Source organism: Biomphalaria glabrata, chromosome 11 (assembly GCF_947242115.1).
Source record: "Biomphalaria glabrata chromosome 11, xgBioGlab47.1, whole genome shotgun sequence".
NCBI classification, from domain to species: Eukaryota; Metazoa; Mollusca; class Gastropoda; family Planorbidae; genus Biomphalaria; species Biomphalaria glabrata.
Window position 1 is genome coordinate 2,530,763 of NC_074721.1, and position 13,511 is coordinate 2,544,273.

At 33.7% G+C, this 13,511-nt stretch overlaps 1 protein-coding gene and 1 non-coding gene across 10 annotated transcripts; one reads left to right on the top strand and one right to left on the bottom strand.

Annotated features, from left to right (window-relative positions):
* Positions 1-1,795: 1,795 nt before the first annotated feature.
* LOC129928999 (peptide methionine sulfoxide reductase MsrA 1-like) lies at positions 1,796-12,660 on the bottom strand. Of its 9 annotated transcripts, none has more exons than XM_056045645.1 (7): positions 12,533-12,642; positions 11,094-11,145; positions 8,462-8,592; positions 8,003-8,098; positions 7,092-7,156; positions 4,413-4,541; positions 1,796-2,530 (listed from the first exon to the last, which is right to left on the bottom strand). In XM_056045645.1, exons 3-7 carry the CDS (start codon positions 8,586-8,588, stop codon positions 2,222-2,224), a joined length of 726 nt encoding a protein of 241 aa, XP_055901620.1. In that variant the 5' UTR covers positions 8,589-8,592; positions 11,094-11,145; positions 12,533-12,642; the 3' UTR covers positions 1,796-2,221. The 9 variants fall into 9 exon arrangements, with proteins under 9 accessions (XP_055901620.1, XP_055901621.1, XP_055901618.1 ...); XM_056045646.1 differs by having other exon boundaries at positions 12,524-12,634; XM_056045643.1 differs by lacking the exon at positions 11,094-11,145 and having other exon boundaries at positions 12,524-12,660.
* Positions 12,661-12,739: 79 nt separating this feature from the next.
* On the top strand, positions 12,740-12,811 carry Trnaq-cug (transfer RNA glutamine (anticodon CUG)). Its single transcript has one exon. It is a non-coding gene; the product is annotated as a tRNA-Gln (tRNA).
* The last annotated feature ends 700 nt before the right edge of the window (positions 12,812-13,511 follow it).

Consider the following 13,511-nt stretch of genomic DNA (forward strand, 5'->3'; position numbering starts at 1 on the left):
CTGAGTTTACTGTTATTGGTGTTAATTTGAAACCATTTATTATTGCAGTTTGTTCTCTCCCTATCAGGAAATCCTGAATCCATTGGTCCAATGAACCAGTTATGCTGAAATATTTTTATTTTTAAAGCAAGCTATGGTAATGAACTTAGTCAAATGAAAAGTTGAATAAAATGGGAGCTATTGGCTCATTATTAATAAGCCTTTTGAAAAATCTTCAAATCTATGCTATGGTAATGAACTTAGTCAAATGAAAAGTTGAATAAAATGGGAGCTATTGGCTCATTATTAATAAGCCTTTTGAAAAATCTTCAAATCTATGCTATGGTAATGAACTTAGTCAAATGAAAAGTTGAATAAAATGGGAGCTATTGGCTCATTATTAATAAGCCTTTTGAAAAATCTTCAAATCTATGCTATGGTAATGAACTTAGTCAAATGAAAAGTTGAATAAAATGGGAGCTATTGGCTCATTATTAATAAGCCTTTTGAAAAATCTTCAAATCTATGCTATGGTAATGAACTTAGTCAAATGAAAAGTTGAATAAAATGGGAGCTATTGGCTCATTATTAATAAGCCTTTTGAAAAATCTTCAAATCTATGCTATGGTAATGAACTTAGTCAAATGAAAAGTTGAATAAAATGGGAGCTATTGGCTCATTATTAATAAGCCTTTTGAAAAATCTTCAAATCTATGCTATGGTAATGAACTTAGTCAAATAAAAAGTTGAATAAAATGAGAGCTATTGGCTCATTATTAATAAGCCTTTTGAAAAATCTTCAAATCTATGCTATGGTAATGAACTTAGTCAAATGAAAAGTTGAATAAAATGGGAGCTATTGGCTCATTATTAATAAGCCTTTTGAAGAATCTTCAAATAGACCTATTAAAGCCATGATGGTATGGAGTAAAAACATTATGTTTATCTAATTCCAAGGGATTTAACCCTTAAGGCGCGTGTGGTAGTTTAGCCTCCATTGTTTATGCACTCATTGTAAAACAGCTCAGCATTTTAAGGGTTAAGATGTTGCTACATATTATGTGTTCTGGTGTTTTACATGTGATGCTGGTGAGTAGTAATGGTTTGTAGATTCCTGGATCAGATTTATCTCCTTTTTTTTAATAGGGGAAACACAATAGCTTGCAATAGTGCAGTAGAAGAAGGCTACTTCAGTCTCTATTAACTCTTTCTCTCCTAACTGGCGATACCAGCATTGATTCTACCAGAATGTGGTAAATAATTAGGGAGAGAAAGAGTTAAAAGACGCTCCCTAATTCACATCACTTGTTGGATGCCTCTCTTTGAGTGGGGCAGAATCTTCTTCTGTGACTAAACAATTTTGAAGAGGCAAAGTTTGTCTGCTCATTTTTCATCTTGTATGCCAATAGGATTATCCCCTCTTTGTGTCCCTAATACATTGACACAGTGTGTATTGGCCTGTTTCAAAACATTTCACTGCACACAATAATAACAATCAAAAGTAATTTTGTTGTTCTTCATTTAAAAGAATATTTTTAGTTAACATCCTTTGATATTTGCTAAACAACAAAGTCTGGCATTTGATGGTAAACAACTTGTTCAATTATCATAGAAATCAGTGACAAATTGAGAAATAAAGATTCTCATTCAACATAAAAATTACTCATAAAAATATTCTGCGTTTACAAAATTGGTCAAGCTAACAGCCTGTAAGATAAAACAACCCCTCAGTTAAGTTAGTTGAATACATCTTTGTTTTTTTTTCTAAATTCTCTCAACTGTCATTGTAAAACATTAAAGACACCTGAAACCATGATCTGATTTAAATACATTTTAATTCAAAGACTAGAGCAACCAGTGTCTCTAAAGTATAACACAATAAAAATTGAAGCATTAATCCCAGCACACTTTTGACAATAACAAATATATATGTTACTGAAAAAAAATCTATAACTAGTGTGCGTTAGTCTTACACAAATGTGAGTCTGATTAACATTCTACAATACTGATTTTTTTTCCCTTAAAAGAACATACATATAATAATGTGTATATAATTCAGAAATGACATTTTTTTATAGCATGAATATAATTTTAGAAAATTATTAATATGTTCAATATAATTTAGAATTAACATTTTCAGAGCATCAATATATTTTTTGAAAATTATTAATAGGATAAATATAATTTAGAAATGACTTTTTCCTAGCATCACTATAATTAAGAATACATTTTAAAGCTCATTCTATTTAGCTGTCTTTAATCCTCTAGGACATGCAACTCCTGTCCCCCCCAGACCACAATAACCATCTTTGTTTTTGTCTAAGTACTGCTGGTGATAGTCCTCTGCATAATAAAACTCTTTGGCTGGAGTTATCTCAGTAGTGATTGTCCCAAAGCCTGACTTGGTCAATTCTTGTTGATATCTGTCTTTGGACTGAGTAGCCTCAGTCTGCTGATTCTCACCGTAAGTATAGATGGCAGATATGTATTGTGTACCAACATCATTGCCTTGGCGAAAGCCCTGAGTAGGATTGTGGTTTTCCCAAAACAGCTAAATAGAACAAGAAAATGTATATTAAACTAGTGAAAAACTAGAATGTGTAATGGTGAAATAACAAATAGGATGGAAAGAAATTGTAATCTGCCTTCTTCAAGACATTCTTCACCTTCGCCTATCCCTTAGTCTGCTGGACCGTTGGGGCACTACACAAGATTTGTCGAACGCCTTTTTCCATTCCTCTCTGATTTTTGCCTTAGACAGAACCTCTTTCAATGGCAGGCCCTTCCACAGGACATTAAATCAATTAAAAATATTTTACTTAGCCCCTCCCAACAAATATTTGGGAAGGATAAGAGGCTAATAAAACTAATCAAGGGTCTTTTACTCCCAATGAAACCTGATTTCTTATTTAATCTGAATGCCCAACAACCAATACTGAAAATTCTTATTGATCCTCCCCGTATGTTCAAACTTGAGTGTAATAGGAATTAAAGTAACACTGTAGAGAAACCTAAAACAAGGCTTTAATAAACTAGAATGACACATGAACTGACAAAAGATGTATATACAATAACACACTAAATCAATGTTGTGAACACATTCTCAAAACACAAATATAAACAAGTATCCATATCACCACATTTAGTGTTCTGAACATGCTCAAAAAGAAAAGTAAGGAGAGATATTACGCAAATCATCTTAAGGAGAGATGTTAAGCAAATCATCTTAAGGAGAGATGTTACGCAAATCATCTTAAGGAGAGATGTTACGCAAATCATCTTAAGGAGAGATGTTACGCAAATCATCTTAAGGAGAGATGTTACGCAAATCATCTTGCATTGTGTGGGACATAAAGTTGGCGACAAGAAAAACCTGTTTTATAGTCAGTTAATTTTTTTTTCTTTTTTTTGTACAATTTGATGTCGAGCCTTCTCTTAGTGCCTTAATAGCTGAATGACATGCTTTAAATTGTGGAATATATGGAAACATGTCAACAAGAAAAAAAATTGACAATATTAGTATTAATGTACTTGCTTACATACGTTGGGAAAAAGTAAAGGCGTTCGATCATTGTGCTGGCCACATGGCACCCTGCTTTTAAACTGTTGGCTAAAGAAACAGATGACCTTAACATCATTTGCCCTACAGATCGCAAGGTCTGAAATGGGGAATTACTGTACTTGCTTTAGTTGATCCATCAGAAGTTAAGGAGGTTAAATGATGTACGTCTGCTATAGGATTTCCCAGTGTGAACTAAAGGAAGGGACATTTTTGGTTGAAAATGTTTACTCTAAAATCAAAGTTTATTTTTTTGGAAGGTAGGGCATCAAGATCTTTGAAAGTACGTCAACTTCAAAATCCTGCTAGCATATAATGCTTACTAAGGCTTTAGAGTCCTTTTGGGGTTGAGATTGCCAACTATAGTTATTTTTTCCAGCATCTCCTGCAACTGGTTTGATGCATAACATAATGTTCAGGATTTGTTTTACTATTAATTAGTATAAGTAGACATGAAATGGTTGATTAATGAAAGTGAAGATTAGAGCCTTTCATGCTGCCAGCCTCCATCTTTTTGTGCAGGCTAGGGCCTGGGTGTTATAATCTTTATTTATGAACATGTAAAACAAATTCCTGCTCTCTTTTGCTTAGTTAAGAAAGACCTTCCATTTTGTTTCTGGATACTTCTATTACACTTGCTCTCAATCTTTCTCTTTTCATTTTCTTAAGTTTATTTTTTTACCAGTTACATTATTTCTCTATAATTTCTTCTCTGTCTTACTGCATTTTATTGCTTAATGAATTTTTTTTTCAATGTATGCAGGATCTTAAAAATTGAAATAAAGAACAGATTACTGTGATTAACTTAATGATGAAACTCCCTCATGTATGACAGCAAAAAACAAGGACTTTAGAGCTCTGTAGCTCATCTTACCTTCAGTAGGTCAGAGTAAGTGATGCTCTTTGGATCAAATATTACTCTTACAACTTCTGTGTGACCAGTTTGTCCGGTACAAACTTCCTTGTAGGTTGGATTCGGAGTAAAGCCACCGGAATAGCCAACCTGAAAAAGAATTAAGGAATTGACAAATACTGCAAACCTTCTTTAATTAATGAACAGCCTGCAGTCAAATCTAAAGCTATTAAAAAGTCGGAGCAGGAGCAGCCTTTAGAATTGTGATTGCTCAATGGCCTGCTACTGCTACCAATATGGTCATTTAAACACAAATGATGATCACACCATTTCAAATCCCCAGATGCCTTTACTAAAACTTGTGTGGCTGCTATTTTCCAGTTTTCTTGTTTGCACTGTATTCAACATATCATTTTCAATGCTATGCTAGGGAATCGACTTCTCTTGCCTAAAGTTGCTTAGCTCTTTAAGGCATTTAAAAATTATTTGATAATATATGATAATTTCATTGGTCCAAACAAAGGGAAATTCAGTTTCACTATGCTTGTCCACCTCAGCAAAGAACAGACTAAATTGGGCAGGTCACCTTGAAAGAATGTCAGATAACAGAGGAGCGAAAATTGTATACAGGTAAAATCCAAAAGGCAGGCAACCCAAAAGCAGACCCCGAATGTGATGGATTGATGATGTGGAGGCAGATATGCAAAAGCTTGGGGTTAGGGCATGGAGACAAAAGGCCCAGGAGATATCTAAATGGAGGAATGTGTTAAAGCAGGCCAGAGCCCTCCATGGGCTGTAGCGCCACTGGGATGGATGGATGGATGTCCATCTCAGCATGACTTCTATGACAATAACAATATAAATGCAAATATGAACAACCTTCACAGCTGAATAAAACCATATATCACTAGCAAGAATTTTCTAGCAATTAAGTCAAAAAATTAGGGGCATTAAGTTCATAATAATTAAATAACATTAAAAAAAAGGAGTACTCCATAAATTATCAAAAGAACATTTTCTGATTCATCATCTAAAAACTGACACTATTTTTGAAGATTTAAAAAAACAACACTATTTTTATCTCAAAGAGATTATATAATTTAACCAGTACTGAGCAAGAAAGTCACCAACAAGCCACTTGACCAGAGAGAAATCCACAATGGAATTAGCCAAACAACCAAACAGTATAGTTTATCGAGAACACATCATCCAGCACCCCTGAGAACTGTGTAATCTGACTACAAGGCTTTCTTAATACAACCCACTTGGCATTGTATTATGCTTCTTGAACAGACAGGACAGTTTGATAGCATACATTCATCAAACAAATAACTTTGTTGACTAATGTACATATTTTTTTTCAAAATATTTGTTTATTTTACATGTCATCTTATTCATTGCATTGGGAAGCGTGGTCGAGAGGCTAAGTGCGCTTGAACTTGGCTTGGCTACCTAGAAGGGGGCTTGAGGTTCGACACCCGACTCGGGCAGAGTTGTGTTTACTGAGCGCCTAAAGGCAGCACGGAAACCCAACTCCTAGAAACCCCCTCCCCCCCACTGGTCCACAAATGAGATTGGACCAAAGCGCTCTGAGCATGCTATAAGCATGAAAGTAGCGCTATATAAAAAAAAGCTATATAAAAGCTATTTAATTGTTGTGCAAAAGCAAAATTCTAGAACAAATGTTCTTCAGGATAACAATGACACAAAAGCAGAATTTCACAATGAATGCAGTAAAAAAAAGGTGAAATCCACAGAAGGCATCCAAGTTAAATGGGACTTCACTCTAAAGATTGAAAAATGTTTGACACATTAACTGTGGCATTTTACGCCATGGACAGATCATTTTTTTTATCCTTTGCAACTTCTCATGTGACTAAAGAGACCAATCCTTGATACACAGCTGCGGTCACAGTTTGAGCCTCTGTAATCACCACATGCTTTTACACTTTCACCATGCTTTCTACTTCTGGTGTGTAAGCCAACTGCAATCCAGGACCCTTCCTTATGCTTGCTCTCCATGTGGATCCATCCAGTGCATCTTTTCCCCCATTGTTGGTGTTGATTTTGAAGAGCTTCATGTCCCGTTTGCATACATCAGTATATTTTAAAAGTGGACAGCCAGTGGCTCTCCTGCCTTCTATTAGATCACAACATACAGAATGTCTTGTGGGAGTTGGCCTTCTGTGAACATGACCAAGCCTACCAAGGCATCTGCTGGGTTTCGTCTACTAATAAAAAAAAAAATTCCCCTTTTAGACCTTGTGGTCTATAGGGCAGATGATGTAAAGGTCATCTGTTTCTGTGTCCTAGGGTTAACAAGGGTGTTATGGGCAGCACAACGACCAAACACCTTTACTTTTCCCCAACTAATGTCAGGTACCCATTAGAGCTGGGTGGATTCTGAAATTGAAAATCCCAGTCTTTACTAGGATTCGAACCCCGGACCCTGGTTCAGAAGCCAAGGGCTTTACCGCTCAGCCATTGTGTCACCTCTACTGATCTAATTATAGGTATCTTTAATTCCCCCCATTCGCTGTTACAATGTTTTCAAAATTTTCCCTAAAAATATGGTCATCTAGAGCTGTTCTTTATTACACAGCTGGGGATGCGTAGCCACGGGAAATACATGCATTCCTCATTAATCTTCGGACTCAAAGACAAGCCTTTTTATATATATAAAAAAAATATATCACTGACCTGTGTAGAAAATACCCCCTTCTGCTTCCAGAACAATCTTTCAGCGCCCCAAAAACAGCCTAGACCTACAAACAAAATTTACAAAAATATTTATTTCATTTTTTATTCTAATTCATAAAGAAGAACACATGAAGCATTCTGAGAATTGGCTGCTTGGTTATATGGTATGTGCTATGGACTATTGTCTCAATGGTCCCAGGTTTAAGCCCTGCCCGGCAACCATCCCCACTGTCCTGGTCTAGGATGTAAAAACTTAATTTTGAAGGAAACATCCGAAACAAACAAAACAATTAAAATTAAGGGCACTAGTAGGATCTAATGTTACTCGCAACTAGGTCAAGTATAAGATAGGGTAGGCTACTTATAACTTCCTGAGTATTCATTATCTCCATCTTAACATAGTTTCTTATATTTCAATAGACACTAATAAAAAGTGCTTGAAAATTACTAACATCATTTTTATTAAGTCTCTAAGTTAATTAAGAATCAGTAAAATCTGGATACAATCAGGTCTGTCAACAGTGTTACTGCTAGTAGTTCATACCAAACATAGCTGTTAACAGTGTTACTGCTAGTAGTTCATACCAAACATAGCTGTCAACAGTGTTACTGTTAGTATTTCATACCAAACATAGCTGTCAACAGTGTTACTGCTAGTATTTCATACCAAACATAGCTGTCAACACTGTTACTGCTAGTAGTTCATACCAAACATAGCTGTCAACAGTGTTACTGCTAGTATTTCATACTAAACATAGCTGTCAACACTGTTACTGCTAGTAGTTCATACCAAACATAGCTGTCAACAGTGTTACTGCTAGTAGTTCATACCAAACATAGCTGTCAAGTTTTACTGCTAGTAGTTCATACCAAACATAGCTGTCAACAGTGTTACTGCTAGTAGTTCATACCAAACATAGCTGTATCCAAGTGTCCAGGGAAGGGTGGCACTGTTGGGTTCTTCAGTACAGTGTGTACTGGACTGACTCCGATTTTTTCAGAGCGACCTTAAAAAAAAAAGCATTTCAAACAAATAAAACTACATAGATACAAAGAGAGAAACAAATTTAAAGGGAGAGTAAATTTTCAATTAAGACAAAAGATGAAAAAATGTTCATGCATGACTGCAACATGACTTCTCAAAGAAAAGAAAATCTCAATCTTATACTAAAAAGAATTTTTTTTATAGCTAAATGTTAGAGCACAAGATTGAAACTTTTATTTAATTCTATGTCAAATAAAACATTTTCTGATAACAAATGAAAACGTTATTGAAGCTTAATAATAACAGGGTAAAGAAATACAAATGAGCAAAATGAATAATTCCATCGGAATGTGGAAAATAATTATGGAGAGAAAGAGTTAATTACCAGGTAAAGCTGCACCTGATGAAACCATAGCTGTTTTGGATGACATTTCTCCCATGTAAAATAAACCTGCGACTCCTTGCCAGCTGACAATGTTGGCGACTAGCAGAAACTTTGCTTTGCGTAGCATAAACCTGATGGGTAGTGCGTAAACATTATTAGCGTGTATAGAACAATGAGATTATAATTACTTGTCATTGTGATATAAAGAGACATTAGATCAGAAGGAAAAAAATGTTGTATTCATGAATAATAAAGATACATGCACTATGCACAAGTTAGAATAGCTAGACACCTTATTTTTTTATTCTTTTCAAAATACTTTTTGTTCCATTAAGTAGGCCTATAGTAAGTAAATCTAAACTTAGAGACAGTTGAGGACAGAAGACTAAAAAATAAAGTAGCTAAAATACATAAAACACTTAACCATAATTTACAAAAAACAAAAACACAACCTAATAAAATACCCAGAAAGACACAAAGATAAAGGCACATTTCTTATTCCATATGCTAGGACAAATTCTTAGAAATGCTACTTCTTCCCTAGTGCCATTAAAGCAAGGAAAGGGTTGCCTTAATCAGCTGAGAAACCAATGACTTAGCAAATTTAATTCTCTAATTAACTTGCACAACCATACTGACAAATAGATATGCATAGGATGTAATTATCTTCAGTTAAGAAGGGCATCTGTAATTTATAAGATAAGAAGATATAAGCAAAAATGTGAACAAACTACACAAATTTGAGCAATACAACACAGCATTTTTCAATAGTATTTTTAAAAAGTACATTCAAGACTAAACATTTTCAAATGGTGGCAATTGAATTTCAATCAAAACAAGATAACTATGAACATTGTCCAAAACAAAATTAAAAACAACAAACATTTGCTTTCAGTGGTTATTATATAAATTACACTTACAATTGTTCACTATGAAATTTTCTAGTGTAATTATTAGATAAATGTAGGCTACATTGTATTTTATGTATTGAAGAAGGGAGGCAAATGTGATATTTTAACCAGTTGATCTCAAGACTTTATTTAGAATATATATTTTTCAGTTTTAACCTATATTATCTTATATTATTGTTATGTAGGACATCTTACCATATAATTGCAAATTATAGAATCAATCTTGATAATGTGTATAAGTTATCATTTATCTAAGTAATAATATAATATTACTTCATATGGAAATATTTTGGGGGGGGGGGTACTTAAATTTATGCTGTTATCCTAGCTAGGTTTGAATAATATTTGTTACATTATCAAATTTGATTGATGTATGGTTTTGTGAAAAAAAAAAAATGTAATAAATAATAATTATAAATAATTATAATATTGTATTTAAGGTCTCAGAGAAATATCAACAGTTCACAAAGTCATCATAAGCAATAAGGACGAGAACCAGAGAGTAAATAAATGAATAAGAACAAAAAACACGAGTTTCAGTGTTAAAAGGATCATACAATTTTTTATTAGGTCCTAGTGTTATATCATACCATATTATGTTTACTTCTAAGACACCATCATTTATAATGTATAATTATTTTTTATAATTTTGTCACTCATGATTATTACAAGGGGATTGAATCTATAGACTTTATCAAAACCAACAAACTTGAAAAATGCCTAATGATGACTGCATCTCAATGAAAAGAGATAGAAAAAAAAAGAAATTTATGATTATAACAGAACTAATAAGCATATCAGTATACAGTGAATGCTCAGTGTGTTCAGCTTCACTGCACTTCAAATATTAAAATCTTTTTCTATGGACATGATCTTTGAATGCTTCAAAACCCTAATTGCTATCTGTTGTTTTAAAAAATATAGCTTGTTAGTAATGGGTAATACAGGATAATGCTGTACATTTCATGCTTTTTTTTTGTGTGTACTTTATTGTTATAATTTTATAGTAAATAAAGCATTAAAACATTTAGCATTAAAATGTTTAATTGTGTGTTGTTTTTTTTCAATGTTATGACTTATCTGTTTTACCTTAAAGGTTTTTTAAAAAAAATATTTAAAGCAGTAATAAAGTTTTTTTATGTCACTTAGACCAACCAGATCTGACTAAGAATATTCCATGTCAATGTAAATATCTAATTAATTGCAGATCTTATCTTATAGAATACAGACGTTACTTCAAAAAAGAAGATGATTATGTTCCGAATAAGCATACAATGACATTAACAATGGTCATTGTTGTGTAACTACTATCTAGCATGATTGACCTGCATGATTAACAGTTGGTTGCTTGGGAAAAAAAATCTAGATTACCTGTGTCAAGGTCAAGGCTGTAAAGACTTGTGGCCTAACTTAAAATGAGTGATATTTACAGCTATTCCAGGCATGGATATTATAAAGATCTATTGTGATAGAGGAATAACTTACATACTGACACTAAGTAAAATATTTCAATAATAATTCTAGGCCTATTTATCAAAAAAATAATCATCCTATGATCATTTAACTAAATCTAGATCTAGACTTTTACACTTAAATCAACTTTAATCTAAATTGTTCTAAATCTAAATCTAGATAATAAATTACTCATACTACTTTTTTTTTTCTAGCTACAATAAATTTACAACAAATTCAGTAATCACAACCAGCAGACAGTACATTACCAGTAGAACACAGCCCACAGTTGTCACACTCACAGGTGACAGGTCATTACACCTAAAATTAGACACAGAAGTAGGCCACTAAAATCTCTAGATTGATATTCAAATTGGGCATTCCAAATTACTTGACCTACTATTTTCTTGACTATGACTAAACAATATTCACAGCCAGCCAGTCTTAGATCTAGAACCTAGACCTAAATTTCTTTCTAGATCTAGATTAAAATTATATATTTCAATATTTGAACAATTTATAATTAATTTACATCACCACTGGCAGTGATGCCATGTCACATCACCATGTGGTGGCAAGTCATAATAAAGTAAAATCATATTGATATATAAACATATTTATATAATTATAAAAACTAAACTATAACGAGATCTAGATCTCTACAGACTTGACTCTAGTACTCAGTAGTCTGAGTAGCACACTAGGCTAAGAAGACTAAGTAAATCTACTTCGAGTGTACCTAATTAAATGATTCGACAGCTGCACAACATCGGACACTTATCCCACATGGGAGACAACTGCATGCCCAAGGCGATCTTCTTTGGTGAGCTTAAAGTAAGATGGCATAACAGAGGTGCCCCCATAAGTGCTATATAAAGATCAACTCATGCGCCATTTCACCCTCACTGACATAGAGGAAAGTAGCTGGTGACAGATGGCCTATGAAAGAGACAGATGGAGAGCTCTCACAAAAGCCTTTGTCAAATATTTGAGACTCAAAGAAAAACCATGATAATTATTGAAGACAGGTGCAGAAGATGGAAAGAAAACTTAAATAGACCATCAGCACAAAACAGCTTTGCTGCACTTTGCGCGAAATAGAGATTTCAAGTAGGTTGGCATAGTCATGTGAAACACTTCCTCCATCCTTAATCTTTGGAATCAAAGACATTGCCGCATTATTATTATTAGATTAGATTTAGATTTTAGATCTAGAGTATTCTAGAGTAGCTCTAAGTCCCCAAAGTCACTCTAAGTAGTCTATTAGAAGACATGTTTCACTTTATAGATAATATAGATCTAAGTAGTTTTTTAAGTTTATAAGTAGTAGTGGTAACTACAGTTAGCTAGTGTGTCTTTCTAAGTTGTAAAGTACATACATACTTTCTAAGTTGTAAGTCTATTTAGTTAGCAGTTAGAGTTAGAGTCTAGTGACTATAGTGAGTGTCTTTACATAACAATGATAACATTACATAATAATTAATAATTAACATAGTCATACTTATGATACTATTAGTAATTACTATTAGTATTACTAGTCATAGACTAATTTAGACAATTTATTTAGTAATAACACTTTACACAATTTTTTTAAATTATCACTAAAAATAAATTTAAAATTTAAATAATCTAGATCTACATCCAATAATTTTAAAATTTTACTGATACAATTAAAATAAGGAGATTTTGTTCAGCTTACATAACTTACTACATCTAATTCAGGCTCAGACTAAACAGTTATATAACTTTAAAACAGCTAGATTATTCTCATAGACACAACGGTTGTTACAGATTTTGCCTTCTCTGGTAATGAAGGTTATATTAGTAAACAAATAATTTATAAACTTCATAAAAAGAGAACGCAAATAAAAATAAGTTTAGCAGTGATACCTTTGCGAACAATTACTTGATATGTGGTTCCATGGTGTAATGGTTAGCACTCTGGACTCTGAATCCAGCGATCCGAGTTCAAATCTCGGTGGAACCTGAAACATTTTTTTTTTTTTTTAATTGCGAATTTTAAAAAAAGTATATAATAATAATAATAAGACTTGTCTTCGAGTCCGAAGATTAGTGCGGATTGCAGTATTTCCCGTGGCTGCACAACCCCGGCTGTGACCTACATATTTTGCCACATCCAGGGCAAGCAAAAAAAAAAAAGTATATATTATATGAAAAAAACAACCATCTCTTACATTTATATATCTTGCATGTAGACAATAAATTTAAAATAAATATTGAACCTCTCAGTCTTGTGATTGTTGGGATTTCATTAACATAAAACTACTGCACAGCCCACTCGTCTCCTCGATGTTCAGATTTAAATAGGCTTCGATTCCAAAGGTTAAGGATGAGTGCAGTATTTGCAGTGACCACGCAGACCACATTTGACCTACATATTAGTCCACATCCGACAGCCGTTTTAGATCTCACTTCGTCGTCAGCGGCTGTCTCCGGCAAGATCTTTTCTTTAGCCCTCGAATTGAGTTCCGCAACCATCGTGAGATCTCTCCAGCTGTCTTTTTCTGAGGCCAACTGTTGCCAGCTGTTTTCCTCAATGCCAGTGAGGGCTAATAGGCACCCATATCTATAGTGCTTTGGCATGCGGTCAGAAGATTCCAATGAAATCTGGTGCAGCAGTTGATGGGCCATTTGCACATTGAATGTTATCGATAAGGTCTGGACCC